Here is a 14,228-nt window from a genome sequence, read left to right on the forward strand (position 1 = left end):
TCGCTTCCCTTTGCGCGGCCGGAGGTTCCCGATAGGCCGATCCGCCTCCTCGCACAATACGCACCCAATAGCGCAGCGAATCTCATACCGACCAATCGCGAGGGGCACAGGCGCTCCCGAGGCGCCCAAGAATGAGGCGGGAGGGGCGGGCTTCCGCAGGCGGCTCCGCCCGGGCGCAACGGTCGCTCCCGCCGCCTCAGCTTGGACCCGGGGGGGACTGCGCACCCCGTATTTCCTGCGGTTCTCTACTCCTTCGTTTAAATGCTTTGAATCGGGACGGCAAAGTGTGGGTTGGAGGGGGCAGAGGAGGAGGAAGAGGCAATGTGGCTGTGTCGGTGAGCGGGAGTGAAGAGGGTTGGCAAAATGCTTCCCTTCCAACCCCCTCTCTCCCCCCCCCCCCCCCCGGTTCATGCTGGGCTTTTTACCAGGGGTATGGTTGTGCTCCTTACCAACACTGCTTCAGCCCGGGAATTTTCCGATTTACAAAAAAATATGCACGATTTCTTGCGCCCCCTGCAAATGCTCAAGAGGAGACACAGCCTGAACACAGACTCTGTTATTACTGCGTGGTAATAAAAGGTCAGCTACAGCCTGATTTATATAGTGGTCTAACACCGACTTTCGCACGTAAAAGAACTGCACGTTTCGTGTGTTAAGAAAAGCAGGGCAGCCAATCACCTTTCGTTTCTTTACCAAAATAATCTCTTAACAGTGGACAATTACGCGAACGCGGTTTCTAAATTCAAATGCACATTACATACAAGTTTAGCAGCCTCTTCTAGATTTCGATGTTAATATTATTTTATTAATATTTTGTTAACATGCTCCAATACAAAAACTAAGTGTTAACAGCTCTCCCACTGGTTATGGAGTGGCTCTTAAAAGAGCCTTTGTGTTAAATATTTTCTCAAATAGAAAGCAAAATTGTGAAAACGTCTAGGCGCGCTCGCCACGGATACGTCGCGCCAGCTGGATGTCCTTGGGCATGATGGTGACGCGCTTGGCGTGGATGGCGCACAGGTTGGTGTCCTCGAACAGCCCCACCAGGTAGGCCTCGCTCGCCTCCTGCAGCGCCATCACGGCCGAGCTCTGGAAACGCAGGTCGGTCTTGAAGTCCTGCGCGATCTCACGCACCAGGCGCTGGAAGGGCAGCTTGCGGATCAGCAGCTCCGTCGACTTCTGGTAGCGCCGGATCTCGCGCAGCGCCACCGTGCCGGGACGGTACCGGTGCGGCTTCTTCACACCGCCTGTGGCCGGCGCGCTCTTGCGGGCCGCCTTGGTAGCCAGCTGCTTGCGGGGAGCCTTTCCGCCTGTCGATTTACGAGCAGTTTGCTTCGTACGCGCCATAGCTGCCAGCAAACAACTAGTCCAATGAACAGCAGAATCACCGAAACGATTTCTTCGGGCGAGATATATATAGCACTGATGCCCTCTGTGATTGGCGGACGGGGAAGGGCAGCCTTTTATTGGAGGATTGAAGTTTTAAAATTCCCGCCTCCAGGCAGTTACCGCCCAGCCCAGGCACCATTTCTGCGATGAGAATTATTCATACTGGACCCTAATTATTAAATTTTTTCGCTCAGTGACAGTAGAGGAAGGTCAGGGACGGCTAGAAAGGAATGAGCTGTGGGTCTTTTGCAGGGGGCGCAAGAAATCGTGCATATTTTTTTGTAAATCGGAAAATTCCCGGGCTGAAGCAGTGTTGGTAAGGAGCACAACTATACCCCTGGGAAAAAGCCCAGCATGAACCGGGGGGGGGGAGAGAGGGGGTTGGAAAGGAAGCACTTTGCCAACCCACTTCACTCCCGCTCACCGACACAGCCACATTGCCTCTTCCTCCTCCTCTGCCCCCTCCAACCCACACTTTGCCGTCCCGATTCAAAGCACTTAAACAAAGGGGTAAAGAACCGCAGGAAATACGGGGTGCGCAGTCCGCCCCGGGTCCAAGCTGAGGCGGCGGGAGCGACCGTTGCGCCCGGGCGGAGCCGCCTGCGGAAGCCCGCCCCTCCCGCCTCATTCTTGGGCGCCTCGGGAGCGCCTGTGCCCCTCGCGATTGGTCGGTATGAGATTCGCTGCGCTATTGGGTGCGTATTGTGCGAGGAGGCGGATCGGCCTATCGGGAACCTCCGGCCGCGCAAAGGGAAGCGATATAAGGGCTGGCGTCAGGGCGCAGACGCTTTACCTGTCTTAATTCTGCGTTGGTAGTGGGTGTTTGGTATCGACCGACAGACCCAGAAGCGAAGATGTCCGGACGCGGAAAGCAGGGCGGGAAGGCGCGTGCCAAGGCTAAGTCGCGCTCGTCGCGGGCAGGCTTGCAGTTCCCCGTTGGCCGCGTCCACCGCTTGTTGCGCAAGGGCAACTACGCGGAGCGGGTGGGCGCCGGCGCCCCGGTGTACCTGGCAGCCGTGCTGGAGTACCTGACGGCCGAGATCCTGGAGCTGGCGGGCAACGCGGCCCGCGACAACAAGAAGACTCGCATCATCCCGCGGCACTTGCAGCTCGCCATCCGCAACGACGAGGAGCTCAACAAGCTGCTGGGCAAGGTGACGATCGCGCAGGGTGGCGTGCTGCCCAATATCCAGGCCGTGCTGCTGCCCAAGAAGACTGAGAGCCATAAGGCCAAGAGCAAGTAAAAGTCGTGTGCAGATAAATTTCCTGCCCACCGAAGCGAACCCCAAAGGCTCTTTTCAGAGCCACCCACAGCCTTGCGAAAGAGCTTGAAATGCTGTTAAGTAGGCAGCAGGAAGTGGAATCCCCACGTTTTTGGGTGGAGGGTCGGGGGGATAGCGGGGGAGACCACCCTCTCCCGTCTGCAGGCGCCCGGCGCAGTTATCCCCGAGGGCTGAGGCACGGCTGGGGAAGGAAATGCATTTTCTTTTGTGTGTCCCGCCCGTCACCACGTCTGGCGGGTGAGCGCTGTGTTACCCTTCCACTCACGCGATGGTGCTGGTGGGGCGAGCGCCCGCGGAACGCGAGTTCAACTGAACGTGGAGTTGCCCGAATCCAACCGTGGCCGGTGCGGCTTATGAGAGTGAGCGTGTTTAGCCTGCTCCCCGCCAGAGATGCGGCCCGGCTGCAGGTACCGGCAGACCTCCACTGCCCACACATACGCCTTCCCCCGCACCGGAGCGCGGAGCCCCCTTCCGCAACCGCCGGCTGAAGCGAATTCGGCGCCGTCACTGCCCTTACCCCATTCAGGAGCAAGCGGGCGGGAGGAAGCAAAGGGACTGCCGCTGGCGAGTACTGACAACCTTAGCGGGTTAAGAGACGGCTTTCACCCCCTTTTTATTTCATCAGAATGAGAGACGATCGCCTCGTCCTGCTTTTGCTCAAAGCGAAGCTGCTGCTGAAAGGCAGCCGGCTTTACCCTCCAGCCCCCAGCAGCTTCCAGGACGCCTTGGCACCGGCAAAGCGCTTCGGGAAGCCACAAACCAGCACCGCGTCTTGCCTTGCACGGCAGAGCACCCCGAGCACGCTCCTACAAAAGCGGCGAAAACGAAGTCGAAAGAAAACAACCGGAGAGCGGCGTTGCCGCAGAACACTACGAACTCGAGATTAAGTTAAACCACACCGGCTACAGCTCTGCCAAAAAACAAAAGGGATACAAACGAAAACCGAATACGGCGACACAGCCCTTTCAAAAGACAAACTGGGTGGCTCTTAAAAGAGCCTTTGGGTTCGCGAAATGTACACACGGGAGTGGAAAGTTTTAACCGCCGAAGCCGTAGAGGGTGCGCCCCTGGCGCTTCAAAGCATAGACCACATCCATGGCTGTCACCGTCTTTCTTTTGGCGTGCTCCGTGTAGGTAACGGCGTCCCGGATCACGTTCTCTAGAAAGACCTTCAGCACACCGCGAGTCTCTTCGTAAATGAGCCCCGAGATGCGCTTCACGCCGCCACGCCGAGCCAGGCGGCGGATAGCCGGCTTAGTGATGCCCTGGATGTTGTCGCGCAGCACTTTGCGGTGGCGCTTAGCGCCACCTTTGCCGAGCCCCTTCCCGCCTTTGCCTCTACCCGACATCCTGCTGCTTTGCCCGCAACGAAGTTAAACAATGCAGTTGGGCGCGCCGCGCTCTTTATACGCTGGGATCCGACCTGATTGGAAACAGGGGCGGGCACGGCTGACGGGGGCAGCGCCTGCCCCCCCTGCGTGCGCGCCGAGGGGCGGGGCTTTCGCCCTTCGCCGCTCTCGGGCCCCTCCCCCGGGCGCCGGCCTTCTTTGCCGCGCCGGTCCCCGCCTCTGCCTCCGCCCCGCTCGCCATCCCTCAGCCCGGAGGCCCTGAAGCGCCGTTTCCCGGCATCTTCCCCCCAAAGGCGGGGCGAGAGCGCACAGACCTTCCCTCTCTGAGGGGCCGACAGCGTCAGTGATCTTGTACCGGACTGCCTTGATTCCTCCGCGGACCGTTCCGAAGGTCATGTTGACCATCTCTCATCAGTTCTAAGGTCACAGCAGAAGGACTCGATGGTAATATTGAGAACCGGCTGCTAAATTTAAGAACTGACAGGTCACCCCCGTGGCCTTATGGTTGTATGTTACATGCACTGAAGCATAAGGAAAAACGTGTCTATGTCTTTACTTCAGACCAGAAATAGGGTAAAGCTGGCTATGCCTGACTCAGAGTAATAAGTCCACAAACGTCCTTTTCATTATAGAAGTTGAAAAAGCACTCTATTTTCTCCCTGTGGAGAAAAGCCTGTGGAGTTGCTTCATAGTAAGTCCCAGACATCCTGGTCACATTTTAGAAAGCAGCATATTTCTATTTAGATCAGTCCTACTAACTGGGTCTAAATTTGTCATGTATGTCAAATGCACAGCAAAAATGCCTATGTCAGCTACGTTCATGTTTTCAAAGGCCTGATGTGATTCTTAGTGGATAGATACTTTTTCATTCATGTAATACGTTTTTTCCTTTGCCAGTGACAACATTTCTCTTTGTTATTTTGGTGTGACGTTATGACTCCCAAAATGGCTCATCTGCTGGCTATTCTTGCAGTCTACCCTTTCATAGCTCAGGTCCTACTGTGGCTATGAGATTAGCATAATTCAAATATAGAACATTTGCCTGTCCTCATCATGGCTGAGTATGCCATTATCCGCACAGATACAGAGGAGAGCCCTTCAAGACGAAGGACTCGGGGAGATTGTTGTGAACTTTGACAATCCTTTGTCTCTCTGACATTGGCATTTGCTTCTGCCTCCGTTACGGTGACTCCAGGAGGGAAGGTCTGTGTGAGTGATGTGATCTAAAAATATAATGGTGAGGTCATTCTTCTCCAGCATTATTCAGCTCAGATTTTTTTTATACAGAAATGCCCCTGCCTGGCCCTAAAGATACCTGATTTCTTTTTGTTTTTTTTTTTTTCTCACATGACTTGTCATTCCCTGCTATCATTTCTTCACCTCTCTTCAGCTGCGGGAAAGTTCACTCTCTTTGCTGGCTTCCACTTTGTCCTACTTCATCTACACCATAGAAAGCATGTTTTCCAGCACCATTTTCTACATACACACACAGAGGAAATTAACTGTATATAAGTGTCATTCTTCTCTGAAAGGCATACACTCCGTGTAGTATACCTGTCCGTCAGCCGTTTGTCCATCTACCATTCCCGTTGTACCTATTCCTCAACCTTTTATAATTTGTTGTGCTAAAGCCACACCCTAAAGCATGAAAAATTAGATGCATTATGTCAAAAAAAACCCAATTAATAAATACTTAAAGCTCCTTAATTCAAAGACATCCCCTCTGACTTGGTGAGTCCTTGGCCTACAAATCACTAGGACCTAAAGGATCATTTTGATATCACTTATTGCTCTTACATTCTTTCTTTTTTTACTGGCCTCTGTCACAGATGGGATATGGGCTCAGGTGGGAGTTTCCTGTGAACTATTCAGTTCTTCCAGTGTTATGATCGTAAGTCTCTTTCCAGAATGCAATTCAAAACGCAGCACAATTTCAAGACTGTTCCATTCCTTTCGCTCATTCATTTACCCCCACTCTGGAGCCGTGCTGATACTCTGAGCTGCAGAAACAAGTTCTTCTTCTACACTTTGTATTCTTACTTTGTCCTCTTCCAGACTTAAAGCTTGCATCCCCCCAGTACTAGCCCAGTACATCTTGTGTCTCCTTCAACATTGAAGGGACCATGATGAAGTGACCCTTCTACCTTACAGAGAAGAAGGTTACCAAAAAAGTCCCACAAAACTCCAAGAACCACAGAGCTAAGACCATTCACCATGTTAGGAGAATAAGCACATCCTGAAAAATTGAAAAAAACAAAACTAAACAAACAAAAAAACCCTAAACAAACAAAAACCACCACAACAGAAAAAAAAAAAAAAAACAAACCTATAACCAGTTTTCAAGTGTAAGAACCTTTTCATTTGTGTCAAATGGAAAGAAAAATTCCTGCCCCCATCTAGTGACTGGTGACAAGAGTCACCCATACAAGCCTTCCCATATACTCTAGCATCAAAAGGCTTGTTTTCTTCTAAAGAATTAGTAAACCAAGCACCGATTACACCTTTGCATATACTAAGGTTTTGATTGCTTTTTTCTTTATTTGCTTCCCACCACCACTCCAGGAACATGTTTGTGTAAATGATCATGCATTAGATCTGGGCAGTTACTATCATAAATGCTCAAATATTTACTTTATTGATTAGAAGGCCCTTTTCTCAACAGCTTTGGGTAATTTGGGCTTTTAAGTTTCCTTTCTTATAGGTGTCTCCTATTGCAGTTTGAATAAACCTTAACCCACAGCTGGTTTCTCTTTACTTTCTACCTCTATATCTATACCTCTGGACACAGGCTGATCCTTGCTGCTAACTGCTCACTGCTGGCCTTGTATGCTAGTTGCTGGCCTTGTATGCTAGTCTTGTTAACCACACAATTAAATGTTAGATGTTATAAACTACTAACCTCAAATAGCACACAAAGATATACTTGTTATTCTACTTATTTCATGCATGCATCAACTCAAGTGCATTTTCAGTGTCCAAAACAAACAAAAAAAAAGTGTCAGGAAGACCAAGATTTAGAATTAATACACTTATGGAAGGCAAGCCTTCTTTCTGGGACCAGATTATACATGGCAAGTTGAAGGCAAACTAGGTAAAATATATCCTTCTTGAATGTGCCCACACTGTGCACACGTACTCCCATGAGCCTGTAAAGCCAGATTTCTGACTTCCTAACTGTCTGACAGCAGGAGTGCCAAGTGTCTGGCCTCATTTGTATATTGTGGGCATGTCTGGGCACCAGCTGGCCCTTCCAGTGCCCCTAGCAATCTGGATGATATCCTAACAAAGGACAGCAGCGCTCTGGCACCATTTCATGGACTGCCAGCCACAGACCATGTGCTGTAAAAAACATAAGATATGGCATAGCACTCTTACACACCAAACAACTTTCCAAAACCTTTTTGATCCCTTCTGTGGGAAGACAGCCAGCCTATATCGCTGGAACACAAGTATTACCTTGTGATACTCCTGCTTTAAAAAGATGGCACAAACAGCTTTATCTGGAGCCAGTAGCTGCTTCAGCCCCACACCTCTCAGCAAAACCAGCAAGGCAGCATCACTTAATGAGAGCATCTTAACCCGGTGTGTAACACAGTGCTCTGGCTTTCAGCGATGACAGAAGTCCAGGCTACTCTGTCTGGGTGCCACTATCACTGTCTGTCAAAAAGAAAGGGTTGCATGCCAACCCAAATGTACCTGGAAGTCTGTCACATCAGCAGCTGGGTGTCACCAGCCATGGAGATGGTGGACTGGAGACCAGCTGTGCATCCCTCCATAAATACCAAAAGTAGTTCTGGCTGGAGCGGGAGGGGACTTACAGATAGGCCATGTTGCTTCCGCGCTTTTACTGGCAGTCACAGGGAGCACTGCCACACCAATCAGAAAGAGTGCAGGGCAGAAAACACAGAAGTGCTGGGTGCTGTGGGGAGGAAGAGTGAGCTGCTCAGCATCACTCTGCATGAGTTGCTCACAGGTCTGAGGAGCCAGGCTTCTGTGCTGACAGAGGATGCTCTGAAAGGACAGTGTGATGGCACCTCTTCTTGGTGGAATTCACTACTAAATGCAGGTGAAAGAGAGACACTGGCAATTCAGGAGGAAACAGTTTCTTTCTTTGGGAAGCCATGGCTAATGGAGCTTCTGTTAATGTTGCTTGCCTTCCATGGACAGTTTGTCCTCAATCGCTGGTTGATGACAATGTTCAAAGCATGCCAGGGTGGTTCAGAAGAGAGTTTACCAAGTGTCCTAGATTAGTTTTAGAAAACCACAGTACTTTAAGGCATGAATAATTTGTTCCTTGATACTTGACTGACAGTGAGGACCTTTTATTTGCGTGTGTGTGAGAAAAACAAAGATGTGTTAACCTGGTAAACTACTGTATATTAGACAACAAAGTACATATTTTTTCCACATCAGCCATTCTGGGAAGGGTTTCCTTGCATTTTTCCTGTGTTTTTTTTTTTCTGCTTTCCGAGGAAAAGCATCCTTCCCAGTACCTCCTAACTATGGACAGGTGCAGGTTCTGGACTATAGATTTTCAATATCCAAATGACATGCCATGGCAAGGATGAAGGGAGGCCACAACAGATGTCCCAACCCTTAAACAAGAGTACAGGGAGGAGAGTGCAACATTCCAGGAAGCTGAGTCTACAGGGACAGTCATCCGCTGCCCTACCCTATTTGTGCTGCCCACTCCAGATGCTCAGCCATACACTGGATTTAAAAGGCCTTGTGTGGCCTCAGTAAGCTTAGGAGCCTTAACAACAGCAACAGCAGCAACAATAGTATTACGTACGCAGAGGCTTGTTTGCTGAGCTGCAGCAAGTTTGTAGTTTGGTATGTACCACTTTAAAATTCCTTAGCTAAGGGTTGAAAGTTGTTAAGCTGTGCTGGCTGGTTTGATCATACAAGTTATTACATTTGTAACTCAGATGAAGGATGAAGTCACTGAAGGCAAGTAAGGCATGGGTGTAACACTGTAATAGGAGTGTAATCATGGTTGCAGGGAGTATTTACACTTCTTTCCTGTGGAACATGTCTGCAAGGAGTGTAGTACATAATATAAAGTTCCTCACCTAAATCTCTCTGGAAATTGTCACTTGAAGGAAAGAGAGTGACTGTGGTGCAGAGCTGTACTTCCTCCAGCTGTCTGACTGACCATGGCTCTCACCTTCAGGAGGTAAAGCAGCCCATTAGCCACATGGTGTGGCTAGCTCTCATGCTAATGCCGCCTAACAAAATTGCTTGAGAAGAACAACTACTGCGCTACCTCTCATTACTGCAAACATATCTAAATATAACCCAGAGTTCATTTTCTTAGGAACGAGTACTAGCAGGTCCTAAACTGGAGATGGGAATGTTCGATAGCTCTCAGGTGTAGTGCCAGCCCTTGGCTGTGGTTCCTGTGTCTTCTTGTTTATGCCAAGAAGTCTTAAAATATAAAAGTTGGAGAGACCTGGGTATCTGAAGGGAAGTGACTTGCAGTCTTCAGATTGCAATCTTTGCAGGTTTCTGATGTAGTGTGGCCTGCTGGGGTGCCCACAAGGTAGAAAGAATTGAAGTAATTGAGATGTAGTAGACATTACAGTGATGCTCTTTCAAAAAAGTAGCTCCGGAGATCCTGATGTCACTCCTCTCCTCTTTTAATGAATGATGAAGTCTACCTCCCTCCATTCTCATTAGGAAAGCCAAACTGCACGTCAGCATCTACATGGCGCCTTCTTCACAAAGTCTTTCTACAACATCCTATACCTAAACAGGATTATCTCCTTTTCTCATTTGCTCATCTGTAGGTGAAACTGCTATTCCGGCTTTTGACACTCCATTTTTTACTTTGCCTGAGTATATCTGCCCATGCCTTCTAAACTAATCTGCCCTGACTGTGGAGCAAACTCTTTTTTAAATCACCAAATGCACCTCAACTTTCCAAAATGTTTTTCCTGCATGTATTTCTTTCATGTACAAAAGGAGACATGTTCTAAGCAGCAATTCTACATGGCTAAAGTTATTTCATATCTTTCCTGAAAAGCCACTAGAAAAAAAGAAAGATCAGAGCTTCTCTCTGTGTCAGGAAATTTCTCTAGTTACTTCATTTTATACTTTTTTAAGATAGTAGACTGTAACCGTTGGAGATCAGAAGATGCTATACATATTATTAGCTGTCCCTGTTGGGAACTGGGAGACGATATCAAGTGCTGGGAGAAAAGCCAGGCATACAACTGGGATGGCGAGCATTTTAGCCATCCCAGTTTCAGCCAATCCAACCAATAAATGTGAATAAACAATCTGTGAAGCCACAACTGGGGGCAGGAGTATTTAAAGCTCCTACAGTGAAGGTTACTGAAGTAAATATGTACAAGTTCAAAATAACAAGAATAGGCAATATGAGTTTTTATTTTGCTGACATATTACTTCAAGGTCTAAGCTTTTTTCCTCTGCCTCTCTGCTATGAAGTGCCTTAGGTATCTGTTAAATGTCATCTCCTCCCAGCATTGCTACTTTATTTCACTGTGTAGTCAAGTCAATAGAAAATCTCATTCACTGATTTATAAACACACCTAGGACATAGACTTAAAAGATATATATTTATTTTACTTCAGTTTTACTAATCTGTAAAGATATATCTTCAATACCCCCATCCCCTTCAACTTCATTTCATTCCTGTATCCCTATCTTATGTTGTGTAACTGTTACAAGCAAGATCTTTAAAGTAGTAAGATTACCCTTCTCCCATCTGTCTTCCTATTGAAGCATTATAACACCCAGGTGCACTTTTCCTGCAACTTTTTTTTTTTTTTTAAACGATTTTTTTTCATCTAGGGTGCTGGTTGAAATTTTTCCCTTCATTGCATTTATCCAGTTTCATACTTACTGAAACCTAATTTTATAGCAAACTATTTTTTTCATGTTATATACACATGTAAATAAAACAATGAGGTGGAAATAGGATTACATTTGCTCAAAACTTCTTATTCATACAATCTGAAATTTTAGTTACTAATATGATTTAAGTACTAGTTAGTACTTAAATCTAGTTAGTACTAGTTTGTTTTAGTTACTAATATGGTTTAAGTTCATATTATATGTTATAGCTGGTAATATCAAAGGAAATCAGACACTAGGGCTGAAGTGTAGTCTTTGTGATTCTCAAATAACTGGAAAAAGCAATGGATACCACACTTGCTTATAGCCGGGCACAGGTTAATGAAATATTGTTCAAGAGCTCTTCTCTGTTAAGCATATTAAATCACCTTCCACCAGATAGCGATACTGACTGAATTCTTCCTGGTTCTTTAGGAACAACCTATGGCCCTACCACTCCCCTTGTCAAAAGGTTATCACAAAGTGCTTTAGTTTTTGTCCTGAAAGCATTTTCTCATTTCAGTGATTGCTATAAAATGCATACGGAAGAATTAGATGAGTTTTACTTAGAGTAGGAAGAGGATTCAGAATTGGCTTTAGATAAACCTTTGTGTAGACAAATTCTAAGAGATGCATTAGAAAAGAAAAAATTCCAGATGATATGATTTTAAATTCTACTAAACTTGCTATTAAATACATAACATGATAACACTCTCTAGACAGGAAAAACATAACTACTAAACTGCTATGCTAGTCCTTGAACATCTTAAGTTGCGAGAGAGACAAATATAATTTCAGTAAATATCACCAGAAGTTTGGGATGTTGTTTTCTTTTACAAAGCTTCAGTTTTGCAACATCAGATATCAAATAACTGTTTACTTGAAACTGAAATGGAACATGAAAAGCAAATAATTTCATCTAGTTGAGAATTGGTACAGAAATTCATATTGAAAACAAACAAAAGAAAAAACACCCAACGCAGAGTAAGAGGGTAAGTCTGCCTCCCTTATACTGAAATTCCAGGAAGCGATAATAAAACAACACTATGTTCATAAATCTCCAGATATTAACAAATTGCTTATGAATCTATAAAAAAAGCAATAGGAGATACTAGAAGGCACTATTTCAGTAGACTTTAGCGTTTTAGGAGGTAAAACACATGGTCAAAGGAACCGGTTCTTAATCCATATTCAAAGCTGAAAGAAGAGTTTGTGTTACTTCCTCCTCTTCAAAATCACTTTAAACTGTCAAATTAGCTTTAAACCGGCATATTTCAGCTTTGGCCCCAAGAAAACCCTCTAAAGAATCAGACTGTGCAGTTGCTGTAACATTTATGTCAAAAGAAAATTTTTAATTTGCAAGGAAAAACAAAAGTTTCTCTCTTTAGAGGTCTCTCCAGCAGCAGCACACGGGATTTATTGCCTCTCCTTTACCTCAGCCTGCATGTTTCCGGCTGGAAACTCTCCCGAACGCAAGTACCTTGTCTTCTCCTACCTCACCAGGGAAACGGGGCGATTTGGTGGCAGAAATTCCGAGGAAAATACACTTTTGTGAGTCCAAAGAAACACAAATCGAGCACACCGAAGGGCTCCCCGGCCGTACAGAGAGGCGGGCTCTGCAACGCACCAATCACCGAGCGGCTCCTCGCTAAAAATACGAGCAGCTGACCCTCGCCAGCCCAATTGCGTTGCCTGCTCCGCAGAGGACGCTGCTGCCGCCGCTGCGATGTCCGAGACCGTTCCTGCCGCCGCCCCCGACGCGCCGGCTCCCGGTGCCAAGGCCTCCGCCAAGAAGCCGAAGAAAGCGGCGGGCGGTTCCAAAGCCCGGAAGCCTGCTGGTCCTAGCGTCACCGAACTGATCACCAAGGCCGTGTCCGCCTCCAAGGAACGCAAGGGGCTCTCTCTCGCCGCGCTCAAGAAGGCGCTGGCTGCCGGCGGCTACGATGTAGAGAAGAACAACAGTCGCATTAAGCTGGGGCTGAAGAGCCTCGTCAACAAAGGTACCCTGGTGCAGACCAAGGGCACCGGTGCCTCCGGCTCTTTTCGTCTTAACAAGAAGCCGGGAGAGGTGAAAGAAAAGGCCCCCAGGAAGCGAGCGACCGCAGCCAAACCCAGAAAACCAGCGGCCAAGAAGCCTGCAAGCGCCGCTAAGAAGCCTAAAAAAGCTGCGGCGGTGAAGAAGAGCCCTAAGAAAGCTAAGAAGCCGGCGGCCGCTGCGGCCAAGAAGGCTGCCAAGAGCCCCAAGAAAGCAGCCAAGGCAGGTCGCCCTAAGAAGGCAGCGAAGAGCCCCGCCAAGGCTAAATCGGTGAAGCCCAAAGCAGCTAAGCCCAAGGCAGCCAAGCCAAAAGCGGCCAAGGCGAAGAAGACAGCGCCCAAGAAAAAGTAAATCATACCAGAAGAGTCCTGCTCTACATATTTTGTAATCCAACGGCTCTTTTAAGAGCCACCCACGCTTTCTCTAAAGGAGCTGGGGCACCGAGGCCGAGGGTAACTTGAAGCAAGGATCCAGTAATTTGTAAGTCCTCAGAGGTCAATTTTGTCTTACTTCTCCCACCCCCGTTACGTTTGCCGAAAGAAATGGTAACGAATACGGTATGACGCGGTGCTTTAGGGAAGTGTAGTTTTAAATCTGTTTTTCTCGAGTAATTGGTTTGACTACAAGGAAGCAATATTTTATAATTATTTGATAAAAATCTGATGTATGGGATTTGTTGGGTGGGGTTTTTTTTAAGGTTATATTTTGTAACAAAAGCGATAGTAATGGCAGGCAAGCTACTACTGAGCCATGTCTAATCTATTGTATTATTTCTCTTAAATGATTTTGCCTGTTTGGTGGAGGAGGGGAGAGTTTTTAATTCGGAGACCCGAAAATAGCCCTGAGCGCTCCATTTCCTTTTGTTCCCCCTTGAGAAAGGGCTTAAAGTATTGAAAAAGCCCGCCCAGACCAAGGATTGGCCAGCGGGGCGCCCTGCCCACTGCCCCTTCCTCCGCCCTTTCCCCCTCCCTTCCCGAAGATTATGCCTCGTCCCTCTCGTGCTGTTCCAGCCCCTCTCGGAGAAGAAAAACGCGGAAGAGGGGAGAAGGGACGGGAGCTCTGGCCAAAATGATCTTCCTATGCTCTCTGGCGTAAGAACCACACGAGATACCCCACACCAGAAAGAACTTGCTTTGGGAGGAAGTTTTGGCACTTTGTGTTAATGAAAACGTGGAAATCGTTGCTTTTACCACCAAGCCAAAAACACTGTCAATAAACATAGAGAATGTAAGACAAAACACGGGTTGAGTAGTTCATGTAAGGTGGGGTAATTATACTATGGCTAAGTGAGCACTTTCATGATTTTGTGGGTGG

At 47.6% G+C, this 14,228-nt stretch overlaps 5 protein-coding genes across 5 annotated transcripts in view; 3 read left to right on the plus strand and 2 right to left on the minus strand.

Moving 5' to 3' along the window:
* Positions 1-23: 23 nt before the first annotated feature.
* The window catches only part of DDX47 (DEAD-box helicase 47), an 82,370-nt gene continuing 68,165 nt past the window's right edge, over positions 24-14,228 (plus strand). Inside the window, exon 1 of the mRNA XM_061361973.1 lies at positions 24-27. The gene's annotated coding sequence lies outside the window, so the exon portion shown is untranslated. The remainder of the gene's footprint in view (positions 28-14,228) is intronic.
* LOC133217073 (histone H3) lies at positions 931-1,356 on the minus strand. Its single transcript, XM_061362209.1, has one exon. It carries the CDS (start codon positions 1,345-1,347, stop codon positions 937-939), a length of 411 nt encoding a protein of 136 aa, XP_061218193.1. The 5' UTR covers positions 1,348-1,356; the 3' UTR covers positions 931-936.
* Positions 2,098-2,705, plus strand: LOC133217126 (histone H2A type 2-C). Its single transcript, XM_061362274.1, has one exon. The coding sequence runs from the start codon at positions 2,244-2,246 to the stop codon at positions 2,631-2,633; it is 390 nt and encodes a 129-aa protein (XP_061218258.1). The 5' UTR covers positions 2,098-2,243; the 3' UTR covers positions 2,634-2,705.
* On the minus strand, positions 3,651-4,030 carry LOC133217179 (histone H4). Its single transcript, XM_061362407.1, has one exon. The coding sequence runs from the start codon at positions 4,019-4,021 to the stop codon at positions 3,710-3,712; it is 312 nt and encodes a 103-aa protein (XP_061218391.1). The 5' UTR covers positions 4,022-4,030; the 3' UTR covers positions 3,651-3,709.
* On the plus strand, positions 12,431-14,152 carry LOC133216999 (histone H1.01). Its single transcript, XM_061362131.1, has one exon. It carries the CDS (start codon positions 12,606-12,608, stop codon positions 13,263-13,265), a length of 660 nt encoding a protein of 219 aa, XP_061218115.1. The 5' UTR covers positions 12,431-12,605; the 3' UTR covers positions 13,266-14,152.

Source organism: Neopsephotus bourkii, unplaced genomic scaffold (genome assembly GCF_033783945.1).
Source record: "Neopsephotus bourkii isolate Nb327-2 ecotype Australia unplaced genomic scaffold, CSIRO-AGI_Nbou_v1 NB_107, whole genome shotgun sequence".
NCBI lineage: Eukaryota > Metazoa > Chordata > Aves > Psittaciformes > Psittacidae > Neopsephotus > Neopsephotus bourkii.